Below are 21,587 nucleotides of genomic sequence, written 5' to 3'. Positions count from 1 at the left end.
GAGAAGCAGCTGCCCGGTGCGCTCGCCTCCAAGCTCGACGCCGCCGCAACGCTCCTCCGCCACGCGCAGCCTGCCGACGAGTTCCTCCAGCGACATCTTCTTGAAGTCGGCGAACATCTCGATGGAGCATGCAATTTGGTTGAACCTCGATGGCACAACCCGTAGCATCTTCTTGACGACGCGCTCGTCCTCCATGTCCTCCCCCAACTCACGCAGCTCCATGGTGATGGAGCCGATCCTCACGGTGAAGTCGTCGATCGCCTCGCCGTCCTTGAACGTCGCGTTCTCGAACTGCTTGAGGAGGTGCTACGCCTTGGCTTCCTGCACACGCGTGTCTCCCACGCGCAGCGACTTGATCACCTCCCAAGCCTCCTTGATCGTCTTCTTCGCGATGAGCCCAGACTTCATCTCTGGCGGCACACCGCGGAGAATGACAGCCAGTGCTCGTCGATCCTTGCCGCGCTCGGCGTTGTCGCCCTCCACGGCATCCCAGAGCTCCATGCCCTCCAGGTTGCACTGCACTTCAAGTGCCCACTCGCGGTAGTTCGTCTTCGTCAGCTTCGGGATCTCGACGCCACCAAAATCGCGCTCCACCACGACCGTACGCGGCGAGCTGGTGCCTTCCTTCACATCACCACCGGCCATCGTCGTTGCCGTCGGACCTCTACGTGGGATCACGCGCTTCTTCTTCGGCGGCTCTCATGGTGGACTGAAGGAACCACCATAGTACATACACTGACTCTGATACCAATTGTTGGATTCACCTAGGACCTCAGCTTGCGGAGCCAAACTCACACAAGCTCGCCTCCGGTCGGAAATTTGCGAGTGCACACTCGCAAGATAAGTTTAAAGTGGACACAGACACTTGCGACGACGCACGCCCTTTTCTTATGCTTTGGATTAAACTCACACTTGTGCAAACAAAGGCTTACATGATGCTTATAAAGACTCAATCACGTACCGTCGAGCAACAGCCTCAAACCGGGTCTCACGCGCACGCACGCATGATCTCCACACGGCCCGGGCTTCCACTCGTGCATGAGCCACTCACTCATGCGCATGAACCGGGCGTCCTCCGAGCTGACCGGGAGCTACGCTCCAACGTGCTCCTCTACTTATGCATGCAGCTAACAAACCTGAAGACTCACTCCACTAACACATGCAACGTGCTAACTAACTAGCTAGATGATTAACTGACGCACACCAACAACTAGCTCATGCCTCCACGAGAACACATCTCGCCTTTCAGCAACCTGCATGCTAACTAATGCAAATACTCAAATATGAACAAGTCATGATTATTCCTAACATTGCCTCCCCTAATCTTGACTTGCGCACTCAACGCTTCATCACAGAAGGGTTGCTTCGTTATCGGCCTTCGCAAGCAGCGCCTCTTCCTGCTTCTTCTTTGGACATTCATGGGAGAAATGTCCTCGCTCGCCGTAGTTGTAGCACTTGCCTTTCTTGTTCTTTGACTTGCCCTCGCCGTACTCAGAGTAGGTGCTTGTTGCTCCCGTCATCATCGTTGTCGCCGCCACGGCCACCACCACTGGCCGTTCTGCGCATCGCCCGCACGTGCGCGGTCCTTGTTGCGTCGCTGACGACGACGTGCCTCCCACTGCTCCTCCGTGAGAAGCAGCTGCCCGGTGCGCTCGCTTCCAAGCTTGACGCCGCCGCAACGCTCCTCCGCCACGCGTAGCCTGCCGACGAGTTCCTCCAGCGACATCTTCTTGAAGTCGGCGAACATCTCGATGGAGCATGCAATTTGGTTGAACCTCGATGGCACAACCCGCAGCATCTTCTTGACGACGCGCTCGTCCTCCATGTCCTCCCCCAACTCGCGCAGCTCCGTGGCGATGGAGCCGATCCTCACGGCGAAGTCGTCGATCGCCTCGCCGTCCTTGAACACCGCGTTCTCGAACTGCTTGAGGAGGTGCTACGCCTTGGCTTCCTGCACACGCGTGTCTCCCACGCGCAGCGACTTGATCGCCTCCCAAGCCTCCTTGATTGTCTTCTTCGCGACGAGCCCAGACTTCATCTCCGACGGCACACCACGGAGAATGACAGCCAGTGCCCGTCGATCCTTGCCGCGCTCGACGTTGTCGCCCTCCATGGCATCCCAGAGCTCCTATGCCCTCCAGGTTGCACTGCACTTCAAGTGCCCACTCGCGGTAGTTCGTCTTCGTCAGCTTCGGGATCTCGACGCCACCAAAACCGCGCTCCACCACGACCGTACGCGGCGAGCTGGTGCCTTCCTTCACATCACCACCGGCCATCGTCGTTGCCGTCGGACCTCTGCGTGGGATCACGTGCTTCTTCTTCGGCGGCTCTCGTGGTGGACTGAAGGAACCACCGTAGTACATACACCGGCTCTGATACCAATTATTGGATTCACCCAGGACCTCAGCTTGTGGAGCCAAACTCACACAAGCTCGCCTCCGGCAGGAAATTTGCGAGTGCACACTCGTAAGATAAGTTTAAAGTGGACACAGACACTTGCGGCGATGCACGCCCTTTTCTTATGCTTTGGATTAAACTCACATTTGTGCAAACAAAGACTTACATGATGCTTATAAAGACTCAATCACATACCGTCGAGCAACAGCCTCAAACCGGGTCTCACGTGCACGCACGCATGATCTCCACACGGCCCAGGCTTCCACTCGTGCATGAGCCACTCACTCATGCGCATGAACCGGGCGTCCTCCGAGCTGACCGGGAGCTACGCTCCAACGTGCTCCTCTACTTATGCATGCAGCTAACAAACCTGAAGACTCACTCCACTAACACATGCAACGTGCTAACTAACTAGCTAGATGATTAACTGACGCACACCAACAACTAGCTCATGCCTCCACGAGAACACATCTCGCCTTTCAGCAACCTGCATGCTAACTAATGCAAATACTCAAATATGAACAAGTCATGATTATTCCTAACATTGCCTCCCCTAATCTTGACTTGCGCACTCAACGCTTCATCACAGAAGGGTTGCTTCGTTATCGGCCTTCGCAAGCAGCACCTCTTCCTGCTTCTTCTTTGGACATTCATGGGAGAAATGTCCTCGCTCGCCGCAGTTGTAGCACTTGCCTTTCTTGTTCTTTGACTTGCCCTCGCCGTACTCAGAGTAGGTGTTGTTGCTCCCGTCATCATCGTTGTCGCCGCCACGGCCACCACCATGGCCGTTCTGCCTATATTGCTTCCGCTCCTCCATCGTGCCTTCCTCCGACACCGAGCTTACAGCCACCTCCGCCTCAAGGCAGGAAGCTGCAGCCAAGCGCGATGAAGACGCTGCCCGTGCTGCTGCTGCTGCAGACGCTCAGAAGGAGGAAGCCGCGGCCCGCGCCGCCGAAGATGACGCTGCGATAGCCGCCGCCGCTGAAGATAACGCTGCGATCGCCGCCGCCGAAGATGACGCTGCGATCGCCGCCGCTGCCTCTGCCCTAGAGCGCGTGTGTGAGGCTGAATGCGCTCTCCAGGTCGAGCGCGATCTTGCGGCACGGTAGCACTTCCGTGATTATTTGACAATTAGTGTCTAATCATAGTCTAATTAGGTTTAAAAGATTCGTCTCGTGAATTTCGTCTAAACTATGTAATTAGTTTTATTTTTTATTTACATTTAATGTTTCATGCATACGTCCAAAGATTCGATGTGACAGAAAATCTTGAAAAATTTTGTAAAATTTTGAGAACTAAACACTACCTCAGTGGCTGCAGTCCAGAACATAAGGCACTCGGTCCCCATCGCCCTTGGTCTCCTGTCCCCCACTACAACAAGTAAGCTGCGAGCCACACCAGAGGCCTCAAATACAATCTGGTGCATCAATTTCGTCCTACACCAGGGGCCTCAAATGCCACAGGAACCAAACACAGAGATAGTGCATGACATGATCCTTTGGACGGCTCTATCAGGCCTACCTATCACGCCCATAGTAATATTCTCATTATGTTGGTCTATGAAAGGTTGCTCTGCGAAGCTATGAAGCTCATGAAAAGTAGTACTCCATCATATCGCTGCTACCGGTTATGATTGTCATTGAAATTTTTTTAGCCCTGCTTGTTTTCTCTCCACGCTCCGCCACTAGCTCTAAGGTTGCACAGCATAACATTTAAAATCCAAACAAACGGAGAGGAAAAAACTGTTGGATGGCACCACACTTGCAATGAACACTAGGAAATCACTATAGGAATGCCGAGGGGAACTAGCACCCTCGATCATATTATCATACGATACCTGATACAATTACAGGCTTCGTGCCGCTAATAGCAGAGCCCTGATAGTTACGGGTCCGACAAATACAGAAGCGTAACAGCAATGACCAGGAAAGAACGCAAAAGAAAACACGAGAAACCAACACAATCCCACAGCTAATCTCGCCTTTCTAGTTCCCTTCCAGCAGTCTCCTATATAGCTGCAGGCCACGCCACTTCGCTCACTTGTACTCCAGGATCATGTTGTTCTCTGGGGCCAGGCCAACGCAGGCCCTCATGATGTTCTCCAGCATCGCCCTCTGCTTTGCCAGAGCGTTCACCACCGGTGTGCCAGGGGGAACCTGTTGTTTAGGATTTGCAAGAGATGATTAGCGGCTGGATTGGAGCAAAATGCAGTGCAGTGATGCCGGAATGCAGGAGAAAAGGCTTACCAGGGGTGCCTTGGTGAGGTAGCTCAGGATGGTGGCCACTGGGTGGAAGGAGTGGAACTTGTCCTGCATATTAAGAGAGACATTAGATGGTGTTAATGTGCTGAATCACCTAGCGTGCTTCGGGTTATTCAATTGGTGGGCTCTTACCTCCCCCTCAGCTTTTAGCTGGATCCTGGTGCTGAGCTCAGCCAGGAGCACCAGATCAAGGATGATAGGTGCGGCGAGGAGTGAGTCCTCACAGGTGTTGTGCAGCACGATGGTGTTCTTGCCGCCCATGAAGATCTCGGAGGTGTACTCGTCCATAGCCCTCTTACTGTCTCCCACATACGGCACATACTGCAACAAAAGAGCGGCAAGTCTCAACGTAAATCTACCTTTCGATTGTTGCATGTGCCAATTTTTAACAAGGTGGAAGATTTAACTGACAGACCTTGATGACAACAACATGATCGGGATGCTCGCCAGGCTCATAGAGGATAGCATTGCTTGAGACCATGTCATCCACCACATTGCTCTTGGAGATCTCCTTGGACCTGAATGTTTGAGGGGCAGACAGGTTCATGCCATCGTTGTTTCCAAGGTGGTTGTAGCTCACAATTGAGGTGGGCTGCATGGACATAGAAGAATTATAATTGTAAGTGCGGAGTTTGCCAAATACACTTCATCTTAATAGAAGAGAGATATTAGGTTTCGTTGGTTGATAATTTGTACCTTTATTCCAGCACCAACAAGGAAATCAACCAAGACAGATTTCATCTTGGTCTGTCCACTCTTGAAGTCGTCACCACCAATCAAGCAGTTGTTCTTAATAGCAAGATCGATCAGCCCTACAAACATGCAACAAGTATTAATAAGCCTTGGAACACAAACGCGACTAAGCGACACCATAAAACTTTAAGCACACCCCAAACCATCCACCTGGCACAAAGGTGTTCTGGGGGCTCCCATTAATGAACGGCACCCCCTCCATGACACAAGCAATGGCATATAGTGTTGATGGCGAGATCTCCGCCTCGTTCTTGTCCACAGATGCCAGCAGATTCTCCATTGTGTCGTTGAGACCAGTGCATACATTGCTGTACCTTTCAGTGTTTGCAGTCCACAGCACAACTATCTTGTCCACTTTGTTCTTCTCCTTAAACTCCCTGTTTCATTAGCTACATAAGCCATAGCTTCTATAATGGATTACTTATACTAGTGAACCAGGTTGCTTCAACCATGTTAATCTAGGTAGTCAAACCATGTCCGCCAAAATATATCATTCATTAACTATGAATAATTGCTTAAGCTTTCAGTAGTTTCAGTTCTCTGTGGAGTCCTCATGGAAGTGAGAGTGGTTGGTGTACACACAATGTCACATTGTTTAACACCAGTGAAACAATACGTTCTGATATGTATGTATATATGTACCAAATTCATAGTATTATTTCTTTGTTTTAGGTTGCGCTGAGTGAACTTCTTTGATTGCACCAAGCCATGTTAGCATCCATATCGATATACCTGATATCCTTGATGATCTGCTCCACCTGTTCTTTCTTGGTGCCCTTGATGACATTGTTGGCGCGAGAGCCCTGGTTAGCGGCGATGAAGTCCGGGTCATAGATGCCCGGAAGTGGCACCATGGACTCCATGTAGGGCCTGAGCTGCTTCTGTAGGTCAATGTCCAGCACCTTGGCCCTGGTCATGGAATCAGCCAGGTTCATGTTGCTGATGTCCCAGCCTCCAAACACAAGGTCGTCTGGGTTCACCTGAAATCAGATCAACATTTCAACTTGGTCATGAAAAGAAGACCACAAAGTTTGCGAATCTGCAACCAGTTAGCACCACCGTCAGTACTGCACGAGTATAACCCAAAGATGCTGGAACCTTTCAGCTCACCACAGAACCTTTTGACTTGCAAGTAGGATCACAACATGGCAGACCGAATCTACTGTTTCAGCAGCCTTCTGACAATACTTTGCCTTTTCGTTATGCTAAGTTTAACATTCCTTTCAGAAAATTAGAACCTTTATTTTTTTCAAAGCCATGATTAACATGTTCATTTTATAACATCAACTAGCACATATGCCTTGTTCTACATGTCAGTTTGGTTTCAGTAAAAGAAGACTCCTCCTAGAAGTCTATAATAGATTACCATGGGCAGAAGGCTCTTGAACGGCGCATAGATCTCCTCCCCGTTGTAGCTGCCGACTCTGATGGTGGAGGCCTGGGTGAGGGAGCCGAAGTAGTTGGCTTGCTGCACCTTGTCCTTGGTCGCCCATGAGATCCCCCTGAAACAACCACCAACAGATTCAGGTCTCTCTTAGGCCACAGAATGAAAAATATGGACGATAATACTCCTACTCCACAGGAACGGGAAGCAACATGGGACAAATACACTTACTCCCTGTTGGCAATGACCCCAGCCGTCAGCGTGGACCCGTTGTTGCCTCCCCACCCCACAAGCATCACCCTGCACCACAAGTGCAGAAAAGTCAGCATCGTCCGTTAGACAAAGACAAGTGGCTGACACCGTAACACAACGAGCTGCACGTAGGCAACATGCATAGGAACAGGAACGAAACAAAAGGGCGTCCAGGTCTCCAGGATGGCAGATGGCTTCGCATGCACACTTGCTAGTTGCTAGTATACTAGGTGATGAGTTTTGTCTGCTCCTCATCGTCTCTGCCGGACTTGGATCTCGCAGGAACAAATTGATAACAGCTCACGTGCACAGGGCAAAACAAACTAGTAAAGACGAAGTTCGGGAAAAGGACGTTTGTGTAATTGTTGAACAGTAAGCGAGGGATGAACAAAAATGGAAACGGAACGTGCAGGGCACCATCGAATCGAATCTCAAATCGAGCCGATTCGACGCATCCGGATAGGCAAGTGTGTGCGTAACTGTCAACGATTACGACGGGTCGTTTTCAGGCAAAGCAGTAAGATTCCATTAGGAGGGAACGGCGACTGGTTGATATCGACGGTGAAGGGTGGGATAAGGGTCAGAGAGAGAGAAGCAGGGGCTGCATCCGTACGCACCCGAGTTTGGGGACGGCGGTGCTGGTCCGGAAGTTGTACTTGACGGACTTGGGGCGGACGACCCAGCGGGAGGCGCCGTCCTCGCCCTCGTGCACCAGCTCCGTCGTGTCATACCGGTACTCCGACTCGATCTCCGTCGGGCCGTACCGAACGTTGGGGCTCTCGACGCGGAAGCTCTCGATGAACATCTTGCCTTTCCTCCCCTCTCACCGCTCTCCTCGAATGGAATGCCAAGCGAGGTAGCGAGCGCAGCGCGAGCGAGAGAGGATGAAGGAGGCTGCTGCTGCTGGGTTGTGTTGTGTGATCGGGGAAGGGTGCCCGGGGCGGGGGATTTATAGAGGGTTCGACGGCCACTGCCACGAGGCGGCCCGCGAGTAGCTGGCTCTTCACGGCGTCGGCCCCACTTGAAAGAAACGGACCCCACAGGATCCGAGGGATCGGAGGAGGAGCGACGTCGTAGCCGCGTTAGATACGATTTGAGCCGCCGGGCGACGGGGGATTGCCGGAAGGCCGGAACGTGTGCTGCACCGCAGGCAGAGGAAGCAGAGGAGGGGGGCGAAATGGGAGGGCGTCGACCGGCGGCCAGCGGCCGGCGGCGGCCTGTGGGCTGTGGCTGTGGCTGTGAGCGATAGGAAGAAGATGGCGAGCCGTCGGATGGATGTTTTGGGTTGCGGGAAGAAGACGGAGGAACCGATGGAAAATCCTCTGTAATGTGTGAGTTTGCATATTCATCCTTCTTCTTTTCCTGTTTTAACAGCGGGAGAGTAGTGGATCTCCAGATAGGGACCACATAAGTCATGGCGGGAGAGTAGTAGAATTGCTATACTACAGTCAGTTTTGGAGTCCTGCGACATGCCAAGTGGGATCGAGAATCGCGCGGGGCTCCGTCCACGTGCCCGTGCTCCGTGCGGTCCAGGTCCAGCGAAAGAGTACGTACGCCCGTCGGTTGGTCCGTGTACAGCTCCGTACGTACCGTGTATGCCCGGGCCACATATATATATTTGTATTTTTTTCTGAAATTTGTGAATAATCTGTGAATAATTTGACATATATTTTTCAGATATCTAGAATCCATAGAAATAATTTATATTTTTTTAAAAAATTGACATATATTTGTATTATCCCTAAATTACATCACTCCGTTCAATAAATCACACTGATAAAATCATTATAAATATAGTAACAAGACGGTGTAAATATAGCTAAAAGACAGTGTAAATACATGAACAAAATTCAGTTGTTAGGAGGGGTGAAAATAACTTAATGTCTGTCGACACGGAAATTTCGTCCCGTGCCGAGGGCACACGAGCAAGCCGGAAGGATCCGCTCGATGGAGCTGGAGATCCGTCTAGCTTCAGCGCAGGGATGGTCGATCATACGCACTCCTCCCGAGACGTGCCAGTCAATTTGACCCTACAATTGACAAGGAGAGAAAGTTAATCCGTAATTTAAGACGGAACATGCCGGTGTTGCCAGACAGTCCCGAATATGCGGCTCTAAGAGCCGATATGGAAGGAGATCGACTAAATAGTCGATTCCAGCATACTCATAAAGATAAATCAATTAAAGCTTATGGAAGGTAAATCGGTGATCGCTCAGAATAGATCTCGTTATTTAGACAAACATTAGTCAATGGCAAAAAGATATCAATAATGATTAGTTTATGCTAAGTCAATGACTGCAAGTAACCGAATCCCTTTTATATAAATGAAACAGTTCATCATCATTTAACCATTTAATAAAGATAAATCTAATGAACATATTAGATCTCGTCTATCGCTATGACCAGTGGGACATGAGGCAGAATCATACAGGCCGTAGAAATAACAATAGATTTGACAACCCTAACTTATTACTAATATCAGTGGCGCATGAGGCAGAATCATACAGGCCGTAATACAATAATAAGATCATAGGGCTAGCACATCTTTCAACCTATCTCTACTTCAACGGTCTCGTGACGTGAACTGTTTGTGAAAGCGCTCGATATCGGCTAAAACAGTCGATTCAGGCATAGCGCACAGTTAAGGTCATGCCCTCTCAGAAACAGATCTACCAAATAACGATCCCCACTCTACGGTGCTAACAGTGGGGTATGAGGCAGAATCACACAGGCCATGATAACATGCCATGGAACGATTTTCGCTAGCCAATAGATCTACTCAAAATCAGATATGCCTTAACCGCACGCTATGCACGATCAAGATTGACATAAAACAGCCGATAAAACATAACTCATCGTTCAAAGTGTAGATTAGATCAGTTTAGATTAACAAACGATGGGTTAAACAAGATAGAATGCCGATCTAAATCAATCCCAATCGGGCGAAGTGATATTGCTGTAATTAAATAAATAATGGAAGCAATAAGCAATATCGGTAACTTAATGAATCTATCCGAAGAAACGCCGCCCTTAGATAGAGCCGATAACTTGACCTTAATCTAGTTTGAGCAGTGGAGGTCGACCGGATCGATACAACCTTACTTGAACTAGACAAGAATCGATAACTAACTTATACCAGAGTCGTAGTGGAGGTCGACCGGACCAATGTAGCCGTACGAATAGAAGTATAAGCCATGATGGTACTTACAGACAAGTAGTGGAGGTCGACCGGATCAATGCAGCCGCACTCGCTGAAGAACTCGCCGAGATCTACTCTACTCCTACTTCTAAGGGGTGGCCAGAGCCAAAAAAAAGTAACTTGTATTGGATTGATTGTATATTTTTATAATAGCCGGGGTTTGATATTTATATCCGGGACCTACGCATGACTCCTATCTAAGCACAACTCATAACAATTTTTGGCCTTAGAGAAAATATTCCTAATTTAAGATAACTTGGACTCTAATCTTTCCCTTTTTGTAGAGTCCAACATGCCTTGTCCCGACACCGATCGTAGCCTTTGTCGTTATCTACTGGCGCTACCTGAAGAAAGCCGATTCCAGTATTGCATTTGAATCAGCTAATTTCGATCTGCACGCAATTGATTCCTTGATGACATGATCTTGGGAGTTTTTGAGTTTCTGCGATTCTTCTTCCAAATTTTGGTGTAAACACATGACCCCTAATTATGGGATAAAAGTAATTTTATTTCAAAATTATCACGTCTGTATCCCTGATATGTCCGTAGTCACGGGTAGAGAATCTTGATCTGGGGTCTACTGTTTGCCGCCGTCTATGTCAGCTCATGAGCCCATGCTTCAAAACTTTTATGAGAGCATCATTGCTTCACGGGCACTTGGATTCATCTTTCTAGGCCGGCTATAAAATGTCTATCTGATCCTATCGAGAGCAACTCAAATAATTCAGCCATGTCTCTCTTCCATCTGCCCACTCAAGTGCTTCTAACTCCATCGGATCCTCCATGGTCTATCCTTTTGCTATGAAGATCTTGAGCGGTTAGAAGAATTCTTATGTATAGGGTGATTGTGTCGCTCATTCTAGCGCCTTGTCGAGCAAGAGGATCAGCTATTGCGGTTAGAACAATTCTTGTGATATCACCTGAGTCTTCTCTCCATGCTCACAGAGCTGTTCTAGTGTTTGCAAAGGCTAAAATGTGTGGACACCTTCCCCTTGTTTGTTCCACCAAATGCCCACATGGAAAGGCACATGATTCTTTCCCATAGTTTCTCAGTTACCGAGAAATCGGCTGGGCATCTGCTAGGCGGGCGGCCTTTCCCCTTCTCTGGCACAATTTTATCAACGGGCCGATGTGACTCGGTTCACGATGACCTTCGGCCTTGTGGAGACCCGGACTTCCTTCAATTCAAAGAAGCATTGGTGGGATGATCTCTAGTCAATGTAAATTATTCGTACCCATCCCACGATATTTTGTAATTTGAAAAAACAATAAGTTCGAATCTGTTATCTCTTTATTATCCGTCCCCTGAATTTTTGGAGTGTCGATCCATTTTTGTTTCTGATTTCAATTTCACACCCCCGGCGAAATCTATCTTCTCACCTTCCTAGGCTATATATACGGGCCACGGCCATGGATCGAAAAACAACCCACTTCGTCTTAAATCTTCTACGTCCTTAGTATGGTTCTTACTTTTTCAGTAGGTTCGAGATCATGGAGAACAACAAGAGGTCTGCTGAGGACGCCCTCAACGGATCTACACCATCGTGCCAGCGCCTTCATCGCCAAGAGGGTGCAACTTGGGATGCTCCCATCATTTTGGAGTAGAGGGCCGACTCTGCTCAGCCTTTGGGGTCACCTTCAGCACCAATTCGTCATCAGCTCCCTCGCTTCCTGAGAAGGCAGATCAATAATAACGATCTATTGGCCTCCATCGATCGGACTGACCAGAATCTAGCCAGTTACCTCTCCCGCGTAGAATTAGCTTTGGCCATGGTTCGGGGCCGATCATTTCCTGAAGCCAGCCCGGTGGTGGAAAGGTTGGCCAGGGCTGAAGCCAGAATCATGGGTGAGACATCTACCACAATTTTTTTTGTCTCCTTCTTAATTTTTGAAAGGATCAAGATGCCCAAGAGGAGGGGTGAATTGGGCTAATTCTAAATTCTCTTGCAATAATCAAATCCTACGGATAGTCCAATTAACCCCTTGTGCCTTGAAAAGTGTTTCTATTAAACTAATGCACAACGAACTCGCAACCTATGTTCCAAACTTACTCTAGCAAGCAATTCTATGGATGTAAAACAAGTATTGAATTGCTCAAAGTAAATACTCAAAGTAAATGCTCAAAGTAAATAGAGAGAGAAAGGAACGCGGCGATGTTTTGCCGAGGTATCGGAGAGTCGCCACTCCCCACTAGTCCTCGTTGGAGCACCCACACAAGGGTGTAGCTCCCCCTTGATCCACGCAAGGATCAAGTGCTCTCTACGGGTTGATTCTTCGACACTCCGTCACGGCGAATCACCCAAAGCCGCTCACAACTTGAGTTGGGTCACCCACAAGCTCCGCCAGGTGATCACCAAACTCCCAATCACCACCAAGCCGTCTAGGTGATGGCGATCACCAAGAGTAATAAGCACGAACTCTCACTTGACCACGCGAAGCCTAATGAGAAGATGGATGCACACTTTGCTACTCTTGATTTGCTAGTGAGGCTACTCTCTTGGATTCTCAAATCACAAACACCTCACTAGGACCTTGCTCTTCTTGGCACTCACAAACGTGTTTCTCAGCTGTTGGAATGAGCAAAAGTGACTCCACTCACGAGTGGAGCTTCTATTTATAAGGCAGCCTGAAAAACGAACCGTTATGAGCTTCTGCGGGGTGACCGGACGCTCCGATCATTTTGACCGGACGCTCCGGTCAGTTCAACCCGCGCAACAGTTTTCAAGTGATGACCGGACGCTATCAGGGTCCGGTCAGGAATGACCGGATGCGTCCAGTCGCTCTTGGATGCTTACTGTACTCGACCGGATGCTGGATACTCAGGGTCCGGTCAGTATTGACCGGACACGTCCGGTCGCACTTTCTCAAGTCTGGACCCTTACTGGAGTCGACCGGACGCTGGCTCTCAGCGTCCGGTCACATTGACCTTCCAGCGTCCGGTCACACCAGACTTGATCTCCTCGGTCAAATGAACTGACCGGACCCAGCGGCCAGCATCCGATCGCACCGGAGCCAGCGTCCGGTCAGTATTTGACCCTCCATCCACTTCCAACTTTTGAACATATGTGAATGACGTTTGCTTCAAAGGACCTTAGGCATTCATAGGAGCTACCTAGAGCTAGTTTTAACAAGTGTGCACCACACCCAACTCACTAGACTCAACTAGGTCAAGCTATCCATTCATACCCCCTTAATAGTACGGCCAAAGGAAAAACAAAGTCCTAAACTATTCTAAGTGTCTCTCCAACTTTAATTGACACTTAGAACTAGTTATCCTTAACCTTATCGTTCATCCTTTGAAAACCGAAACGATTTCCATCATAGGGGCATGACAACCTCGATTGCCCAATCAATCTCTATTACCATGACCTAACTTAATTGCCTCTGCAAAACACACGTTAGTCATAGTAATCTTGTATTGAAATTAATCACCGAAATCCAACTAGGGGCCTAGATGCTTTCAATCTCCCCCTTTTTGGTGATTGATGACAATACACCTCGAGTATGTTATGGAGTGAGGTTTTTGACGGGCTTGGTTCATATAAGCTTTTGTCGATAAGAACAAAAGAGTTAGGCAAGCTTATATGACCCAAGCCAACACAATGTACTCAAAGGATATGAATTAAGCATGAGTACAAATAACAAAGCTCATTTGCTTCGAAGTATAAACGCGGAAGCAAAAGCAAATGAGCATAACACAAGTGATATGACATAGATAATGCAAAGTAGAAATCACACATGTCATATATCACAATCACGTAGATAGCACTATCACATATATATAATAGTATGCATGAAAGTAAACACACGAATGCATAAGTAATAGTGTATCACACAAATAAAACTCCAAATGTATATAATAAGCTAATACTAGATAACTAGCTCCCCCTAAAACTCGCTCCCCCTGAGTCTACATACTCAAATTCTCTCCCCCTTTGGTGTCAAACACCAAAACCTAAGGGTCGATCGGCGGGGCTGCAGCGGACGAGTTGGGCGCTGAAGTACGTGGAGCAAGATGGAATTGAGCGCCATCATCATCTGACCCTGAGCTCTGAATTGACTGACCCTCTAAAGCTGGAAGTGTCGCTGAAGCGGTCTGGGTCTGAGCTAGGGCTGGTGCTGCCTGTGAAGCTGCTAGTATGTCTATCGTAGGATCTGACAAGGCGACAGACGAGGGGAGCCTCTGAGTAGTCATGATAGCTGGAGCTGCTATAGATGGACCGACAGTATGCATGTGAGGCGGAGTAGGCATGCCGGTCAACTCATTGAAGGATGCTCCAAGACTCCTGGAGACTGACGTCTCAGGCACGAATAGCGAGGAAGACTGCTCTGGTGTGAAGCCCGTCTAAAGTGGAGTGAACTGCGGGGCTACAACGGGTGAGGCTAACCACTGGGACACCTGTACAAGAGGTGAAGCAAACTGAGCTGGAGGCTGTCCCTGACTCTAGAGCCCACTGGGCTGTACTGCTGGAGTCGTCGAAGTGGTAGGAGGCTGTGCAAGCTGGGGCGAAGGCTGTGGCAGTGGGACCCCAATGGCTGTCACTACATGCTGCATGAATCCCATGAGCTGCTGCTGCATAAGTAACTGCTGGTGCTGAAGGAGCTACTGCTGCCGCTGGAACTCGTCCTGACGAGCCTAAAACTGCGCGAAGTTGGCAGCTGTCTCCTGTGCCTATCGTGTCTGGTCCTGCTGCATCCGCTCAAGAATAGCTATGAGAGCGGGGTTTGTCTGCGGAGTAGGTGGAGCAGAGCTGGAGCTACCGGCCTCTACATCGTGTCTGCGTGGAGGCATCTGAGAAATAGGCTGGTAGTCATCGTTAGAGCTGTCACTATACTCGCTCACCTCCTGCTGTGCCTCTAGCTCCTCCTCCTTAGTGGCGGCAATCCCTCTGATAATCTCATCCTGCTGAGCTGTGGACTCTAGCACGTCGGGACGACGGCTAGGCTATCTGGGTGCCTAAGGAGTGGTGTGTCTGATCCTCTGTGATAGGTTGTAAGCTGGGAACTCTGTGGTGGCACCTGTATACTCATCCATCATGCCAGGGGGCTTATCAAGCACTACTCTACAGATGAGGAATGTGATCCAGTGAGCATAGGGAAGCTGCCTGCGACCCTTGAATCCCTCAGCTATAGTATCTTCCATCTGCTGCATGATGGCATTGAGAAGCCAGAGCTGTAAGCGAGTCAGGCCCTCCCTGTATCCCAACCTGGGAAGCAGTGTCCTCCTGATGATGGCCTCTAGCACTCTCGCTGTAGGAGTCAAGTCACTGGGGTTCCTGCTCGACCCCTCACCAAAGGGCTCCTTGAAGCAATGGCGCACTAAATCTGTAGGGGGCACCTGCCCTCCATGAGGACACCTGGGAGGCCCCTGCTGTCCATAACAAACCTCATGCATCTTGATAGGCTGCTCCTGTAGCCTCAGTATCTCTCTGGCCCTGCCACTCGTCACTCTGTAGTCTTTGCCTCTAAAAGCAAAGTGAATAAATCTGTGATGTGGATCGATGAAGAGTGAAGCATAAAACTGCCAGACCCAAGATGGTACATATATCCCCGTCCGTCCAATCAAATCTGTCAGTCCTAGCAAATATGATAAGTAAGGCCGAATGTGCTCTCCGGCTGCTGCCACAATGGACTCTATGCGGCAGACTCTCTGTGATCTGAACACTGCCCCACTGTTGAGATAAGCATTGTAGAAATCCTCCTGCAGTGGCGTGTAGAAACCCTCAGCTGCTCTCTCATCCCTCCTTAGAGGAAACCAAACCTCAAACTCAACAAAACGCAGCTGCTGAACCTGCCTGGCTGTAGCGGCCCTCAAGTCGAGGTGTACCACTGGAGGCGGACCCTGTGGTCTGGGCGGAGGACGTGAACCTCTGCGCTGTGTAGCTGGCCTCGGTGGAACTGTAGCACTAGTGCGACTCGAGCGGCGTAGCTAAGGTGCCGGCTCGGTCTCCTCGGTCTGCTGCCTCCTCGAGTCTCCTAGGCTGGCTGAGGCTCTACTGGTGGGGGCTACTGCTGTGCTGACGGACCCTCCTCAATGGCAAACCCGTCGTCCTGCAAACGTGGCAGTCCCAGCTAGACTACCGGACGATGCTCAACTCCTCAATCGCAGCTCTGACTGCTGGTGAAACAGGCTGATCTGCAATGACAACTCCACTGTGGGCACCACCTCTCTCGACACGCTCTGCGGCCTCTGCACAGCAGCTGCTCTCGCTGTCCGTGGGGTACTTCCGCTTCTTGGATGTCACCTGCTTGGTTGACTTGCCCTTAGATCCGGCTGGCGGCGAGGCGGGGGGCCTCCGATCATCATCACCTGGGCCCACCACCAACGTTCTTGGTGCGAGCCATCTGAACTGACAAGATGATGAACTGTCGCTGATGAAGATCAACTGTCAAACTGTCGCTTTCGAGGCTTGGCCTCGATCCTTACTCGTGAGCTTGGCTCCGAGTAGACTGCCAACTGCCACAAGAACCACAACGGAACCGACTCACTGCACGATAGAATAGATGGATATACAAATAAATACCATATGTCTAATAGATGTGAAACCCTAATAGAGAAAGCAATGTAGATGCGAACTTGAATCGAATAGCTTTCTACCTGACGATCAGCGATCCGAGAAAAAGATAAGATGTCACGCGGGGAATCTCGGAACCGGCTAGGGTTAGGGTTACAAGGAGCAGTGATGAACTGGTGGCCCTAGAATTTTTGAAATCAGCGCATTGTATTGCAATTTGATCTAAGCAATTTGAAATTGAAAAAGAAGCTAGCCTTACCGAGAGGAGATGGGGCTAGGGCACATGGCGCTTCGTGGTGACAAAAAGTCCGGTCGAACGCGGTGGCATGGTGGCGCGTGGGGAGGCACGGCGGCGCGGCAAGCTATGGTGGCGCATGGCTGGCGAGGGTGCTGGGCGAGCGCGGGTGGTGCGCGAGCTACGGCGGCGCAGGCTATGCTGGCGTGGTGGCGCGCGGGAAGGCTCGGGTGGAGCTAGCTGGACGGTGGCATGGCGAGGCTATGGTGGCGCGACTTGGCGGCGGCTCGGGCTAGAGCACGGCGGGATGCGGCAGCGCTGGGGGCTTTTAGGATTAGGTCAAAGAGAAAACAAGCCCGAAGGCGCGGTTAAATGAGGTTCCCGAACGCGACAGAGAATGAAACGGAAAAGAGTCCTGAAGCCGCGAGAGATCCACTGACCGGACGCTCTGGTGGTAGCGACCGAACGCTACCACCTAGAGTCCGGGTCGATTCCAGAGAGGTCCAAATCCTCTGAAATTGGGACCGGACGCGTCCGGTGGTCCATGACCGGACGCAGGCAGGGTCCGGTCAGTACTGCCTTTCCTTCCATCGATCGACCAGACACTGGAGGTCCACTTGACCGGACGCACAGATGCAGCGTCTGATCATTCCTTCGGCAGCAGTTCACCTCCTGTGAACTGACCGGACGCTGGACAGCAGCGTCCGGTGCACTTTTTCCAGCAAACCTTCAACCTTCCTTTGCGCTGCCTATTTCCAATCAAGTCCCAACTTGAATAAGATCCAAATAAACACCAATTGGGACTAATGTGAGTGACCTCTCTCAAACCCTCATATTTTTCAAAATATTTTGCCTTAGGCTATAATTCTTTTTAAGAAAATAGGCAATCAAGAGGGCAAATGGAACAAAATGACAAAACAACATTCATGCATATGCAATACTTGTAAGTAAATCTAGTTGCTTGTCATGTTTGATCCAAAGTTAAGCTTCTTCACACGCTTTGCGGCGGTTATCTTAACCATGTTAGACAAGCCCTATATGCGTTGCCACAAATTAAGCATGTTGTATATTACAATGAATGCAAGGGACAACACAAGCTCAATTTTTAGTGAAGTTACTAAAATCAAGTACATTGAGCTCATTCCGCAATCTACAAAATGTAGCCTCATCTAGCGGTTTAGTGAAGATATCCGCTAATTGATCTTTGGATCTTACACCTTCTAGTGATATATCATTTTTAGCCACATGATCTCTTAGAAAGTGATGGCGGATATCTATATGCTTGGTGCGAGAGTGTTGAACCGGATTATTTGCAAGTTTTACCGCACTTTCATTGTCGCACAAAAGAGGTACTTTCTCTAGAACTACTCCATAGTCTAGCAAAGTTTGTTTCATGTATAATATTTGTGCACAACAAGCACCCGCGGCAATGTATTCTGCTTCGGCGGTGGACAAAGCCACACTATTTTGTTTCTTGGAGGACCAAGACACAAGTGATCTACCAAGCAAATGGCATCCTCCGGATGTGCTCTTTCTATCAACTTTGCATCCGGCGTAATCCAAATCGGAGTAGCCAATTAATTCAAATAAAGCTCCTTTGTGATACCAAAGGCCAATGCTTGGTGTGTGCTTAAGATACCTAAGGATTCTTTTTACGACAATTAAATGTGTTTCCTTAGGACTAGCTTGAAATCTAGCACACATACACACACTAAACATGATGTCGGGCCTAGATGCGGTTAAATATAACAAGCTACCAATCATAGAGCAGTAGAGAGTTTGATCAACCGGGTTACCTCCCTCATCTAGGTCAAGATGTCCATTTGTAGGCATTGGTGTCTTGATTGGCTTACATTCATCCATCTTGAATCTCTTGAGAAGATCTTTTGTGTATTTCTCTTGAGAGATGAAGATGCCTTCTTTCATTTGCTTGACTTGAAAACCAAGAAAGAATGTAAGCTCACCAATTATTGACATCTCGAACTCCTTCGACATCAATTCACCAAATTCTTTGCATGAGTCTTCATTTGATGATCCAAAGATGATATCATCAACATATACTTGACAAATGAAGATATGCCCATCAAGCTTCTTGGTGAATAGTGTGGTGTCGACCTTCCCAATGGTGAAGCCCTTTTCAATGAGGAAGTCCTGAAGGTGCTCATACCAAGCTCTTGGGGCTTGCTTAAGCCCATATAGTGCCTTGGACAACCTGTAAACATGATTAGAATATCTAGGGTCTTCAAACCCAGGAGGTTGATCAACATAGACTAGTTCATTAATAAAGCCATTTAAAAATGCACTTTTCACATCCATTTGATATAGTTTCATTTCATGATGTGATGCATATGCAAGAAGGATACGGATGGCTTCTAATCTTGCAACCGGTGCAAAGGTCTCTCCAAAATCCAAACCTTCAACTTGAGAGAACCCCTTTGCAACTAGTCTTGCCTTGTTCCTCACAACAACACCTTGATCATCTTGCTTGTTGCGGAACACCCACTTTGTTCCAATGACTCTTGCACCTTTTGGTCGCTCTTCAAGATTCCAAACTTCATTGCGAGTGAAGTTGTTCAACTCTTCATGCATGGCATTGATCCAATCCAGATCTTTAAGAGCTTCTTCTACCTTGGTAGGCTCATAGCAAGAGACAAAAGAGTGATAAGCAATAAATGAAGTAAGTTTTTGAGATTGAGTCATCACACCCTTTGTTGGACTCCCTATGATGAGATCTTGTGGATGATCTTGTAGGAGAGGTGTATTTCTTCTATTGACCACTTAAGGAGGAGGTTGTGGAGCATCAACATCTTGTGCTTGTACCACCATTTGCTCATGGGAGATATGAATATCTTCATTTTCCACTCTCCCATCTTTTTCACCATCTTGTGGTACATTTGATGAAGAAGGTTGGTTAATGACTTGTACATCATCTTCATCATCTTTTGGCTTGATGTCTCCCACCGGAATATTCTTCATAGCCTCCCTCAATGGTTCATCACCTACATCATCAAGATTCTCATGTGCTCCTTGGGAGCCGTTAGATTCATCAAATTCCACATCATATGTTTCTTCAACCAAGCCGGTGGCATGATTAAATACTCTATATGCTTTGGACTTCAATGAGTAACCAACAAGAAAACCTATATCACAACGTCTTTGAAACTTCCCTAGGTGTTGCCGCTTCTTGTAGATGTAGCACTTGCAACCAAACACCCTAAAGAAGGAGACGTCCGGCTTTTTCCCATTGAGCAACTCATACGGTGTCTTGACAAGGAATTTTTGAAGAAATAGGTGGTTGGATGCATAACATGCGGTGTTGATTGCTTCCGCTCATAGAGCTTCAGGGGTGTTGTACTCATCTAGCATTGTCCTTGCAAGAGTGATCAAAGTCCGGTTCTTTCTCTCAACTACACCATTTTGTTGAGGAGTATAGGTTGCGGAGACTTCATATTTGATTCCAACTTCATCACAATAGGATTCAATATTTGTGTTGTCAAACTCTTTGCTATTGTCACTTCTTATCTTCTTGAGCTTCACTTCAAATTCATTTTGAGCTCTCTTGGCAAACTTCTTGAAATAAGATGCAACTTCGGATTTGTCATGAAGGAAGAACACCCATGTATACCTTGAATAGTCATCCACAATCACAAGACAATAGAGATTTCCTCCCAAACTCTTGTATGTTGTTGGTCCAAATAAATCCATGTGTAGGAGTTCTAGCACTCTTGTGGTTGACATGAAAGCTTTGGTTGGATGAGTGTTTGCAACTTGCTTGCCGACTTGACATGCACTACAAAGCTTGTCCTTCTCAAACTTCACATCCTTCAACCCTCTCACCAAATCATTCTTCATAAGCTTCTTGAGTGAGCTTATCCCAACATGAGCAAGTCTTCTATGCCATAGCCACCCAAGTGTTGTTTTGGTGAATAGGCAAGTCTTCAAGTTTGCATCTTCGGAGGTGAAGTCAACTAGATATAGGTTGTTGTATCTAAATCCATTGAATATCACTTGATTGTCATCTACCTTAGATACAACCACCTCCTTCTCGGTGAACAAGCATTGGAAGCCAAGATCACACAATTGCCCAACGGATAGCAAGTTGAAGCTTAATGAAGCAACATAGAGCACATTGGAGATAGAATGATCATTTGATATTGCCACTTTGCCCAATCCTTTAACCTTGCCCTTTGAATTATCTCCAAATATTATTTTCTCTTGTCCATCTACCTCTTCATCTAGTGAGGTGAACATACAAGGATCACCGGTCATATGTTGAGTGCAACCACTATCAATAACCCAATGACTTCCACCGGTCTTGTAGTTCACCTACACACATGAGATTCAAACTTTAGGAATCCAAACTTATTAAGGGCCCTTCACCTTCTCAACAAGTGACTTAGCCACCCAAATCTTCTTAGGCCTACTCTTGTTGGGGGGTCCTAAGAACATGACTTTCATCTTTCCACTAGAATCTTGTCTAAGCATGTAGTGAGCATTGAAAGCAAAGGGTCTAGTATGCTTGGGCAAGGGTTGTGGTGGTGGAGTTTGACACTCATGAGCAAAGTGGCCTTCTTGTCCACACTCAAAACAT

General features: G+C 48.4%; 1 protein-coding gene across 1 annotated transcript; it reads right to left on the bottom strand.

The window, feature by feature from the left end:
* Positions 1-4,182: 4,182 nt before the first annotated feature.
* LOC136551037 (inositol-3-phosphate synthase) lies at positions 4,183-8,001 on the bottom strand. The gene is made up of 10 exons (XM_066542639.1): positions 7,665-8,001; positions 7,027-7,095; positions 6,778-6,913; positions 6,144-6,391; positions 5,562-5,788; positions 5,355-5,470; positions 5,074-5,250; positions 4,791-4,979; positions 4,644-4,706; positions 4,183-4,553 (listed from the first exon to the last, which is right to left on the bottom strand). The coding sequence occupies exons 1-10, from the start codon at positions 7,850-7,852 to the stop codon at positions 4,434-4,436; spliced, it is 1,533 nt and encodes a 510-aa protein (XP_066398736.1). The 5' UTR covers positions 7,853-8,001; the 3' UTR covers positions 4,183-4,433.
* Between the last annotated feature and the right edge of the window lie 13,586 nt (positions 8,002-21,587).

This window comes from Miscanthus floridulus, chromosome 1 (genome assembly GCF_019320115.1).
Source record: "Miscanthus floridulus cultivar M001 chromosome 1, ASM1932011v1, whole genome shotgun sequence".
NCBI classification, from domain to species: domain Eukaryota; kingdom Viridiplantae; phylum Streptophyta; class Magnoliopsida; order Poales; family Poaceae; genus Miscanthus; species Miscanthus floridulus.
The sequence above is the reverse complement of the archived record's forward strand: the minus strand, read 5'-3'. Positions and strand labels throughout refer to the sequence as shown.